Raw genomic sequence first — 13,409 nt, forward strand, 5'->3', positions numbered from 1 at the left:
GCTGCAATGAGATTGCATTCAAGGAGGAATCTGAGATAATACCAGTGTGAAAAGGCACGTTTAATTCAAACAAAGTGCAGCTGTGACTATGCATTTTGGAATGCCTTTCCTGTTCATCAATGTGTTTATTGTTGTTATTATTTCAGCATTTCCTATGCATCTTGACAAAGATCAGAACATCATTAGATGTTCTGATCAGAACAACAATCAGACAGCAAGCTGTAGTTTACAATAAAGAGTTTACTATGCAAATGTATGAGATGCACAAAAGTTCAGGGTGAGTAAAACTATGAAATTGTTCATAAAGCTGTGGTCAAATCTTGATTCAGTCACAAATAGAAATTGTGACTCTTCTTTAAAAGAATCAAAGCATCATGTTACCACAACAGTGACAAGACTTACTTTCACCTTTTTGTTTTCACACTTTCTGGGGTCTTGCAGTGGATCTACATCATTTTCTCTTGATTATTGCTGAATCCTGTCCAGAGTTTGCATGCCTCCAAACCACCTGAACACATCCATACCAGCCTCTCCTTCCCTAAGAGTAGAATTTCACTGCCTTTCTTCCCAGTGCTCCTCTTGACACTCAGAACCAAGACCATGGCTTTCCTCTGGGATCCGTATCAGTGTCCATGTTTAAAAGAACTCGTAGCTTCTCACCTGTTCCTTCTTACATTCCTGAGACCTATTATGCTCTCAGAAGCTACACTGCCTCCCTCTGAATATATCTTCTCTGTCTTGGAAGCTCCCCTTCCTCAGACATTCATTTCTTCCACTGCCTGTTGCCATTGGAAGCTCTTTTCAGTGGTTAAAACCAATTATCAGGGTGGCTAGAACAGTTCCTTACAGCCTGTTTTGTTGCTAAAAACTTAATTGTAGTTAATGTAGCCCAAGTAAGGTCCTGTGAAACCTCTTAGCTTGCCATAGGAATTCCTATGCTTATTGCACTTCACCCTAGCCAAAATGATCAAGCAGCAACTCTACTCCTTATGCCTCTTCAAACACATAATTCCTGGGTGTACCAGGCAGAACAAGAATTGGCAAAACCACAGCCTTCTGTCTTTTAAAGTCTTCCTTGTTACACGCAGGGAGTTAGACATGCCGCATATAGTGCAAAGCCTATCAGCTCTGTTCCTGGCTTCTGCATTGACCTATTATGTGACTTTGAGAAAATGTATTTAGATTTAACAATCATTTCAAATTGCTTTAATCTTTTGTGCCAAGTGTAACTTGTATAAATATATTATATTATGTTATGTTATGTTATGTTATGTTATGTTATGTTATATTCATATATTATATATATCCTATTATATGTTATATTACAAATATAAATATATTTGTATAAAACTAATGTTACGGCTAACGTTTTCAAAAGTTAAGAAACTTGACGCAAATAATCTGCTCAAAGTCAGTATTAGTTTCAAGCTAAGTCCTGTAGACTGCTTTGCAAAAATAGCTTAAAATATTATTCCATAGATATTATTTATTCTTCAAGCAAATTGTCAGCAATTAACATTCTCCTTACTTAAAAAACCCTATTCTTTTATAATGAATTTATCTGTGAGGTGCCCCAAAGTACTAAAATATGTTTACAGAAGTATTCTTTCTCATAAAATATATACCTTCAGCAACATATATATATATATATAAATAAAAAATTTAAAAAAAGGTGAAAGGATCTCAAGACAAACAGCTTCAGTTAGGCAAACTCACAGTTACTTTTCTTATATTATTGTGGGGTTTTGTTTTGTTGTGTTTTTTTTGTGTGTTTGTTTTTTTGTTTGTTTTTTGTTTGTTTTTTCTTTAAAATGAGGTTAAAATATACATTTATTTGAGATACATTCTGCCACCTTTACTGAGACTGTACAGGGACTTCATTTGTAGGAGGACAAGGACAAAATGAGTAGTGTTCTTGAGTGTCTTTCCTGTTCAGGTTTCTCAACACTTTTATGCATGCCACTGGACTGTTCACATTATCTGTCTCTGGTTACCGCAAGCAATATACTTTAGGTACTTTGAGCTGTTCCTTTGAAGGTACCTACTTCTCTGCACTATATATAGTGAGTGGGGTGTTCCACCTTTGATCTTTTGAATTGCACCCAAGATGGGTGTCTAAATCAGCACAAATGTATTGACTAGGGTGCATCATTGTCTATTCTATAATGATTTTTTTGTTACTCTAGTCAGGAGCCATGGATCAGCATTCTGGTCATGCTCTCCATCAATAATGAATGCACTTGGATTCATGGTGACCCTACCAGTGGGCTAAATCAACTGAGTTCCAAGTGTACACGCCTTTACCAAACGGTTATTTCATTGCTGGATTATTACCTATGTTACTTATTGAATTAAGTGGCCTTCTTTCAGAACAGATTAATATAGCATGGAAGCTTTTGACTGAGATCAAAGATTTAAACAGGTTTTGACAAAGTGCCTAGCTGATAAACAAGTCAATAAAGAGGTATGGAAAGGAAAGCCTGTGGCTTTGGAAAATGAAACTGATAAATTAAAAGTATCTTCAGTGGGTGACAATCTTGTACATGGGTGTGTATGTGATAGATTTAGGGTTAAAATTTTCTGTTGCTAGAAATAATGGAATATAAAAGAAAGAGTTAAGCAGCATGTGATTTAAAATTTAAACTTACAAAGTCTCCACTTATTTCAAAGTGTTATAATAGGAGTAATGAAATATAAAAAGCAGAGATATAATATCTCAAAATTTCTTCTTCCAAACAAAGTAGGGAAATGCAGCGAGGCACACATAGATATGGCATTTATTAGTGATGCCTACTTCTCTATTTCTGAGGGCTGGTTATGCTCACAGGGCAAGGACTCAAGTGTATAGGAAATGTGATTGTGAAGGACATGCTAAAAAGGTAAGAGGATCAGAGATTACATTATCCAACCACAACAAAGTTATTCCATTAGGAAAAAGCAAACTGTCTGTTCATTTTCATGAGGTATACTGTACTGTGGTGTGTCACCATCTAAAATCGTGTTTCTGTTGTACTTCTTATTCTACTCATACTACAGAAAAATTACTTTTGCCTAAAAACTAAATGTTTTCCTCTAGTTCTGTCACTTATAAAAGCAAGGGAAGATTGTCAGAATATTTTTCTTTAATGTACCAAATATTTAATAGTCAATAGTTGTTAAACTGCATGTTGCAGAAGTTAGTGACAATACCATGATGATAATCACTTCTGCTAGCCAGTTGCAGTGATAGTGCTAAGCAGATACGTTTACCTTTACCTCATGTCTCCTTTCACAGGGTCCTAGACTGCTGTGAATATTTTGGAATCTGACAATGGGATAGGAAAAGGATTGATTTTAGCGTAAAAAGAAAGATAGTGTTTCATGATTGCACCAGCTTGCACCTACATGATGGACAGCTGATGTTCTTTTGTCCATGTAAGCTTTGTAGACAGAGTCTATAAAGTATATTTGGAATTGTTTTGTGTGTTTTTTTTTACACTTGAAAGTGGTAGCACATAAAAAAGCAACTACTCTGTGCTTTTAGGGAAAAAAAAAAAAAAAAAAAAAAAAAAACTTTTAAATTATTTTAACAGCTAAATTTATTTGGAATCCGTTATACGAATGAAGTAATCTGAATGATGTGTGAATGCCAGTGATGAATGTCATAGAAAACCTTTCTCATGAGATGTCATAAAAAATTATGAAAGCTAGTGTAAACCATAGCACATTAGGTTATTATCCAGTTTTGTGAATACTCAAAATCCCTTCCAACTTTTTCTATGTCACAAATACTGGAATAGAAATAAAGCAATTTGTTTTCGTTCTCCTTTAGTTACAGTGGTGCAGTGTCAGGTTTCAAAAGAAACTCACTTGACTGGACACTCCACCGTATCCCATACCCTGTGGCACTGCCAGTCATAAAGCAGGCAATGCTGGCATTAGGAATTCAATATGAAAATGCTCAAATATAAGGGATTTTCCAGAAGCAGCAATGCTTGAAATTCCATGTTGAAAAAGTAATACTTTTGCCTGACATGTATTGCCTAGCCCAGAGGGCAGCCCACTGTACTTGGCACTACTGAAGAGGTGTCCCTTTGCTTGAAAAAGATATTTCAGATCATTCTAGACTATGATAAGTCAACTTGGCAATGGCAGCCTCCTCAATGCTGCCTGGTATGAGGAGGTGAATGCAACCTTAGTGCCAGGTGTGATCATACAGCTGATGCTCAGAGTGGCGTGGGTACCACACTGGAAAGGGGCTGGAACACTGCTGCACCTGGCTTTAAAAAGTTTTGGTTTTTTTTTTCTTTCCTCTCTGGGTACCAGAAAAGTCAGCTTTATTTTATTTCCATTTAAACAAGTGCCACTATGTACAAAATAAACAGAAATTTTCTGCTAAGCTTTTTATTGATAAAGTTGTACGATTCTTTATGTATCACAAGCCATTCTAATTATTAAAAGGTATTATCAGTGTGTTTCATGTTTTGTGAAATCAAGGTGTTGAGTTTTTCTGCAAGTAATAAAATGCTCTGTTGATTTTGACATTTCTCTCCAAACACCTGCATGGATTTCATCCAATGCATATCATGGAGGCTTTAACTTATGTTCCTTGTTGTTAATCTAGAAAGGAGACCTTCTTCATTGTTCTTTTTTTTTCACTCAAAAATGTAAAGGTTTAGAAAACACAGAGCTCTTTCGTTTCAATATTGTACTGACACTATGACACAAAAAGATCATCTATTATTTTACTGACGGTTTTCTATAATTAAAGTGACCTCATAAAAAAAATGGAACTGCATATATAGAGTTTTATATAGCAAAAAAAAGGGGTAATTGCTGCTGAACACTGATAGCAAAAGAAAAAAAAAAAAAAAAAAAAAAACTATGTGCATAGGCAAGACATGGGGACACACTTTCCAGTGGTTTCTATTACTTGTAGAAATACAAAGAGACTTGATACAAGAGATTTTGACTTTCAGAAAACTTTAAATTCTTTGATGTCATAGAAAATGCCAAGGTAGGAGGTCTTTCTGTAAGATCAAATAAAACCCAGTCAGACTGTGAACAGGGAGTGAGTGAAAAAGTTTTTAGATGCACTTCTAACCTGCTTCTAACTCTCACCCTGAACATATAGTAGAGTTCAGAAGCAATCTGTTGTGAATTCTTCAGCCAATTAGCTGAGTGAGTTAACTCCGTTTATAATGCACAGAACGTGGAGGCTCTCTTGCCGTTGTGCCGAGCTGGATTGTTAATAACAGGAAGCTAGCACTTCTCAGTACAGTGGATCAGCTACATGTGAAAATAAATGTAAAAAACCTGGAGGGGAATGGCAGCAGACTGAGATTAGCCTTTATTTAATTTAGCATTTGGGGGTCCAACACACAAATGAGCATTTTAGTAGGCTTCATGGTGGAAGTTGCTGTCATTTGTAAAATATTCTGGCCAATTAGCTAATAGTGTGCTTGGATTTCTCCTGTTTTGATACAGTAATACTAAGTACATTGTGAAGCCCAATTATACAAATCATCCCCATATGCCATACCAGTCTTTCTTTATGAACTGTGTTTATAAATCCTGTGTGAGGAAATGTGTACTTCAGCAATTTAGACCATGTGTAAAAACATAGCCAATAGGATTGTCAAGAAAACAAGTTCCAGCATAGGAAATCCTAATGTGTTCCGCTAAAATAACATGAGTGTGTTGTGTTGTGTGAGTTTTCTGATTAAATGCATATTACTTTATAGTGTTTAACCTGCATAGGTCCTTCCGTTTCCCTTTTTATTCTTTCCCTTTTTATTCTTCTCTCTCTCTCTCTCTCTTTTTTAGGATCCAAATTTGGAGTTTTTAAGGAAATTTGGAATTGGGCTAGTCTCAGGAACAATAGCCTCAATTATTAACATTCCTTTTGATGTTGCAAAAAGTAGGATTCAAGGACCACAGCCAGTTCCTGGAGAGATCAAGTACAGAACCTGTTTTAAAACTATGGCAACAGTCTATAAAGAGGAAGGGTAAAACATTCGTATTTTAATAAATGTCCAGACCTCTGTTTTAGTTCATATGGGTCCATAAAACCATGTTGTTATATTTCAGATTTCACAAGGACCGTTAAGCCACCCTGAACTCATGTATCAAAAGAGCACAATATAACATTTTAAAAATGTATTTTAGAATTACAATGAAATGTCTTCCTATTTCATGTGAACTTTCACAGAAGGCTTACAAGATGATTAGTAGGTTGTCAAAATTTGTGTTCAACACATAAATGCTTTGTACATCTCATGTAATTTTGTCAACTCTTCATTTTGTAAAAGGAAAATATCAACACAAAATAGAGTATTGCCCAGTTTAACTCTACTTGTAATTAGACCTCTGCACTTTTAAAATGACTGCTGAAATAATTGAACTGGGGACAGATCCTTGTGGCAGTAACTTTTTCCAACTTTTTAAAATATTTCTCAAGTGAGGACTGAGTTGTAGCTTTGATATTCAATTATAGCAGTCATTTTGTCCATGTATGCAGCTGTTGTTAACAGAGTTGTCTTGAAAGTAAAACCATCTCACTGATTAAAGTCATATTTCTGATTGGCTGGACTCACAACGTAGCTTTTGTGACTGAACATTGATTAACTTTTTCTCTTCATCTGATCTGCCTCTGTAAAATGTTAAAATCCAGATACTGCCTGCTATTGAACATGTGTAATTTCAAATAATTGCTTCTAAGTGCTCTGCCAGCATTTTAACAAACACATGCTAAAATTCCATTCTTCTTTTACAGCAAGAATATTGTTTGAAACGCTTTGTTTGTTTTTCTTCTGCTGCAGATTTCTGGCTCTGTACAAAGGCTTGGTTCCCAAGATCATGAGACTTGGTCCAGGTAATTTTTCCTCTCATTTCTATATTGTTTTTGTTCTGACTTTGTTTTCCTGTTTTTCAATTTCTTGACAAAATGTAGTAAGCATCAAACAAATAAATGAGACACTGAACCAGAAATCATCAAAATCTCTTTCATCTTTGAATGATTTCTTTTGGTCTAAATATGTGTCTAAAAAAATCGTTTACACATGCAGATGGGATGATCACAGATCCAAGTAACTGCTAGTTTGTGAAATTACTTTATTTGTGAACAAGCCAAAGTGCATTCATGCAAGTGCCAGAGCTGTGAAACCTTTTGAAGTGTTTATTAAAGCTTATCCTATTCCCTCTAATGTGATGTTTTGCTTTCACTAGGTCTATTCTGTACCAATGTAAAGTCACCTTAAAACACAGGCTAGAGTCTTTTCAGTATAAGTGCCCTCAACTAGTTGAGCCCAAGTGTATCACATTCCATTTACTTTCTACTTCCTGTGCTCTACTTGGTTTGTAAGGAACAAACCCTAAAAGGTCGACAGCATGGGCTGGGATTCTTCCCATTACACAGCACTAGAAGGCTAAGAGGACAAGGTTTGTTGATTGACCCCTTCTCACCAGTTGTTACTCCAAATGGAACACGGTGGCTGAAGGTTAGATCTTCTTTGACATCTAGACTATTTTGCTTAGGCTGCTTTTGATTAATGATGAAATCAAATCAGCAGGCCCTTAGACTTTGCCAGCCCAGAGAGGCAGTCTGTGTCAAAAAGAGCAGAAGCCCCAGTTTGAACAGTATGCCATTCCCATGAAATTGTAGTTCCAATTGTGCAAGGTGGTTTAATAGGCAAGAGCACACATGGTTAAAAGCAAGTAGGTACAGAGTCTGCTCTGAAGCATAAAGGAGGCATTAGGTTTGTCTGCAAATGTTTGCATATCCAGTCCTTCTGACTAAGTGCTAGACCATGCCTGGTTATTGTGCAGTGTAAAGGAAGTAGGTGGGGAGGGGAAGCAAGGCAGGTAGGCATAACTCTGGAGCTAAAAGCCTTTTCCCTCATGCTCTGAAGCTACTAAATTACATACAGGACAAAGAGCAGGCAGGGCTTCACTTTCCCAGTACCCGTTAGCAAAGCTGACTTTAGAATAAAACTTTTCATCTTAAAAGTGACATTGCATTCTGGCTCAGATCCAGCAAATCAGTTAAGTGTGTGCTTCATTTTAAACACTTTATTTATAGTTCCATTGACTAATAAGTAGATTTGGATTTCTGGTGAAACAATAAGGTAATCTTTATTGTGACTGGAAAGGTAATTCCTTCTTTCAACATGTGAATGCTTTCAGGAAAAGAGATACACAAACATCACACATTATAAGAACTGGAAGCAGCCCTGATTTGAGTTCAAATCACATCTTCTAGACATTGTGTCTATAATTTGTTTGTTGGTCAAAGCCTTTTGCAAACTTTTGCTCTGTCTAGCTAGCTGGGAGTTGCTGTTCACATAGCATTTCAAGTCTGATCATGGTTCATTAGGATAAATAACTGGGAAAACATGTGGTAGCTCTGTGTGCCTGGTTGTCTGAGCCTATCCCATCCACGTAGAAAGGTCAGACCAGTTCAGCAGAACTTATTTTTCAGAGGTAAGTGTAACCTGCTCAGTAAGCCAGCAGGCAAAGGCAAAAGAAATAAAATAGTTGTGCCCCAATGCTTGCACCCACCAGCAGTCCAGTATAACACACTTTTGTTCCTGCAGCCTAGAAGCTGATTCTCATTTTCATCTTCTCCAACTAGCAGCCTCTCTATATATGCTTAGTTATATATACATCTGAAATGTTCCCTTCTTCAGCTCAAATAATTGTTACAGCTCAGCTACAGAAGGGCTTTAGTCTGGCTCTCTAAGAGTAAACATCCTTTATTGCATTCAAGCTGAGATTCTGTACTGTTATCAGTTCTAGCAGATAACGCCGCTTCATCAAATCAAAACTTTGACAGTGAATTCATAGCTAGGTACAGTCACAAGAAGATTATATTCATTTCAATACCATGGTCTTCTAATTTATATGTGGTAAACAAACAGCATAAAACCTTTTGTGAATCTTACCTGGAAGTATTTTCATAACCCTGGTGATGAATTTTTGTCATGCCATCACTCAAGTTGTTCTTTCATGGCCAAATCTAGCTCTAAACAAACCCACAAATATACACGTGTTCACAGATAAAAAGATTCACTTGTAAAAGAACAAACACAAATGAATCTTGCAAAAATGTGAAGAAAAATATCTGAAATACACTGAGGGTAATTTTGATTTAATATAGAAGCTTTTCACATCAACTTTATGGTCTAATATCAAGAAAAATAGATATGGTTCAAGAACTGATGATTTTAATGAATTAGGGAAGTAGTTAGAAATAACTGTTTCGCAAGTAAGGCTTTGCTATATTCTGTCTTATACTACACATTACAAACTCTACAAAATCTGGAAAATATTTAATTTTGTATGTAGTAAATAATATCTTTTCTTCCAGGTGGCGCGGTGATGCTTTTGGTTTATGAATACGTTTATGCATGGCTTCAGGACACAATTGACTCCAAGTAGTGCTTCTGAAAAATGTACTTTTTAAAACTATATGCATTCTAAAATAGTTTTTAATAAAGTCAAAGTGATTCTCATCATTATAGTTTTGAATGCCATCAGATTATACTGATGTTATTACAGCTCAAAACAGTTCTTTTTTCTCTCAAAACAGGTCTTCAGTTCTTGATCCAAAAAAATATTTAAGCATATGCTTTCCTGTAAGTGCATAAGTAAATAACAGAATTGGTATTTGTAATTTCTTTTTCTGTATCAAGAGAAAATATAAAGGAGACATAGAAACAAGATAATTTTTCGAAGACAAACTGAAAATTGTGGACCTTGAATTATGCTATGTAGTCAATACATTATTTTTTTCAAAATTACAGCTGGAATGGCAAAATAATGACTTTCAGAGTGTTTTGAAGAAGAAAACTGTAATAATTGGCTGGGACCAGATACTAAGATAGAGTAAACTGACAGCTCCATTTACTCCAGGTTACCAAAACCTAAAAACTGACCTGAATTCTAAAAAGTCTTGTGTCTAGTTTGGGTGCCATTTCCATTCAGCCCAGTATGATTTCAGCAGTGACAGAAGAGTTTCTTAAGTAGTTGGGAGTTGGGATAGAAAAAGAATAGCAGGACTAGCTACAACCTTAGAAAGACTCATGCTGTTAAATGTCCTGCCTGTTCATAGCTGTATATATCATATAAAGCTCACTTAGGTCACAGAAGATAGTGAACATAATTGGTCTGAATAAAGTTACATTCAGGTGTGTGAAGCAACTGCGGGAATCATAGAAGAAATGAGTAAATAAATTAACAGAAAAAAAATATTTTAGGCATGTAAGATCTTACTGAATTTTTGTCCACCTTCACTATTGCTTAAGAAGATGTCCTATCAGAAAAATGCACCTTGATTACCCCTTTTGGCTGTTTTCACTACTGTGGGGTGGAGAAACAGTGTTCTAGACTGACAGCATATATGTGATCTTAATTAACTAACCATACATCTCAAAGCAATGTGCCTTCCTATAGATAAAAATTATTGCTGTACAGCTAAAATTATTGCTTTTCCCAATCACTGTAAATATCACTATATTTATATTCAGTGAGGTACTCCTATCTTTATTAGCTATTCTAACCACCTCTGTGAAATATTTTTCTGTTATGCTAATTGAAGACAGTTTCATTTCATGCCACTTGACAGTTTCTTCTCAAGAACTCTTTAAGTAACTTAAAATTATGCAGCATTCTGTCATGAAAATGTTCCCTTTATATAAAGGCTTGTTGTCAAATGAATGCATATCTTGCACTTGCTGAAAGTTTCTGTATCACTCCATACTGTATTCACACTTTAAATGCTCTTCCTCTTATGGAGGTTCAATCCTAAAGAAATATCTTTCCAGATTGTTGCTTTAAAATGACAGTTCACATGTAAAGTCTCGTTTCATTAATGTTTTTTTAATGCATTAAAAAGTAACAAATAGCTAAAAATAGACATGCATTTTCAGCACTTTCAAGGATGCTTGTACTGACATGCTCAGTTAACCTCTCTTTTGTCTAAATTTGACAACAGCGATTTCTCATACCTATTCTACTTCATATATAAAATCAATTAAATTAGCTGTGTTGCAGTTTGTAATTTTAAGGAAAATGTTCATTGTTACACTTCATTATCAGTACTTAGCAAAAGAGAAGACACTACTAAGATCATTTTGAAAGTGAAAAGCAAAATGCTTCATAATTAGTCTTTTATTAATTTAGGGCATTCAAAATATAAAAATAAAAGACTTTAGACATACTGTATATACATATATAGCCTTCGGGTTTACATCCTTTCCAACGTGATTTTTTTCAGTTAATATCTCAGCCTGATCCTTGATAAAAAGAGAACCATTAGAAAGCAGAAAACACAGCATTGTTTTAGAAAATAAACCAATGAATGTGCCTTTTTTATGTCTCTTCCAGGCCAATCCACCATCGCTCCTGGTGTAATATGAGGTCAGAATCAATTTTACACCAGGATCATGCAAACACTGTGGGGCTGTCACAAAAGGGAGTATTAGGCTTCACTGATTTATTTGAAAACATTTAATGCTCTAGGAATGGAGTCTAGGCTTTTTGTACTAAAAACTTAAATTCTGCACTCATGTATACTGCACATCTCCCAGGTTAACCCATTCAGCTCAGTGAGTTCATTCCAGATTTATACCCCTGTTTTTTACAACAGCAGATGACTTCTATTTATTACTTGAAAAACAATTTATCTTTTTTTCCTTTGTTTATTGTAAAGTAGCTTAAACTTGTATGGCTAATAAGCTAACATGCTGTGGTTTTCAGTTTACCCATGAGTATAAGCAGTAAGAAGAGTCCTTGGGCAAAGAAATATTGTTCATCATAGGTTTATATTAAAAAAATAGTTATGAAATCTGACCAACAAAAAGCCAGTCACCAAGGGCCAAGGTCAGGCACCTTTGCTCATTCTGAGCGACACTTCCTGCATGCAGTCCTACTGACTTTCCACACAGGTATAAGGTGGTATTTACAACAGGCAAATGCATGAAGCATAAACTGTACTGAAACAAGCAAACAGAAAAAAAAAATAGTTAATGATGGTGTGTGTGTGTGTGTGTGTGTTCACAGATGAAGATTAATTAATAAAATGTCTTGTCCTGGCTTTAAAAAATTATCCCAATTAAGATGAAGACAAGATAATTCAAGCAACTCATACAAGCTGAGGAACTGTTCTTCTATCTTCCAAAACACACTAATGCCTCATGGGAATCTCTGATAAGAAGACATATCCCATAAATTTCCTTGTTGCACTGGAAAATGGAAAACTTTTAACATAGGTGCACTTCATTCCAGGTTTGTGAATCCTTGGAGCTCAAAAATCTGCGCTTTGGAAGGCTGCTTGTCTTTTATCTTTTAATCACTTTTTCTTTAGATGTATATTGCCTATGTTGCATGGGTAACAATAGGTAGACTTTATCAATAATTCCATTATCCAGGAAAGAAAAGGTTGAAAGGTAAAATTCTATTGTCAACTAAATCAATTATTGGCTCATGATCTTTTCCTTTTTTTTTTCTTTAAGTCCTATTTTATTTTTAGTGAAGAGCTAGTCTACAGTTAAACCAATTACTTTTTCATGGTGTTAGGGCTGCATAAACTTTTATCTTATTTCAACTTTATGTAAAAACAGAATAGGATCAGTCACCTTACTAATAGTATGGCAGTGTGGAAATACACTTGTGTGCAAATTTCATTGCAAGTAGTGGTTTCCAGCAAACAGTCTTTTAAAAAGTGTTCTACTGAATAGCAATGGCTTAAGCATCTCACTAAAGCTAACCAGCTGTAGAATTCCTTTGCTGTACTGAGGCCTGAGAGTATGGGATCACATTCAAGATCAGATCTTTCTTTCCTTTTGGCCATAATACAATACCTGTGTTCTTTACAGAAATACTGTTCAGTTGACTATTTTTTAAAGTAAAAAGCAAGGATGGCTGCAATAAGTGGATTCCATCTGTATTTCAGTGGATTTACTGTACACAACATTTGTACTGATTACTTCTATTGTTAGGAAAATTTGTCCACTGTTGTCTAGTGATGAAACCTGGAAATCTACAAAGAGAGGAATGTATTTTAAGAGAGGACTGTATTTTACCTTACCAATGAATGAATGTTTAATATTGTATGTAGATAGAGCAATACTTGAAGAATGACGTTTTCTCCTTTGTTTTAACCATCTTTGCTGTAATTTAAGCTATTGCACAACATTTATAAAAATACACAATATATTAACATTCTATGAAGGATATGAAATCTCACACCAATCTTAATATTTTTTTCCATGTTCATATTCTGAACATACCTACAGCATGTGGAAAGCATTCTGGAATAATATTCAGAACTTTATTATTGCCCAAGGAAAACAGGTAAATTTTCGAAGATCAGAATGTTAGCTCTCTTGGGATAGAAGTTAAGAAGGTTTAAAGCAAGATAACTAGGACAG

The 13,409-nt window shown here is 35.2% G+C and overlaps 1 protein-coding gene across 7 annotated transcripts in view; it reads left to right on the top strand.

Moving 5' to 3' along the window:
• Positions 1-9,494, top strand: part of SLC25A21 (solute carrier family 25 member 21) — a 250,378-nt gene extending 240,884 nt beyond the window's left edge. For 6 of the 7 annotated variants that reach the window (XM_084521693.1, XM_084521696.1, XM_084521697.1 and 3 more), the window contains 3 exons: positions 5,806-5,987; positions 6,801-6,853; positions 9,347-9,494. In XM_084521693.1, coding sequence (XP_084377819.1) covers positions 5,806-5,987; positions 6,801-6,853; positions 9,347-9,417 — 306 coding nt within the window. In that variant the 3' untranslated portion in view covers positions 9,418-9,494. The remainder of the gene's footprint in view (positions 1-5,805; positions 5,988-6,800; positions 6,854-9,346) is intronic. The other variant, XM_084521695.1, reaches the window with a different exon arrangement.
• The last annotated feature ends 3,915 nt before the right edge of the window (positions 9,495-13,409 follow it).

Source organism: Aythya ferina, assembly GCF_964211825.1.
Source record: "Aythya ferina genome assembly, chromosome: 5".
Taxonomy (NCBI): Eukaryota; Metazoa; Chordata; class Aves; order Anseriformes; family Anatidae; genus Aythya; species Aythya ferina.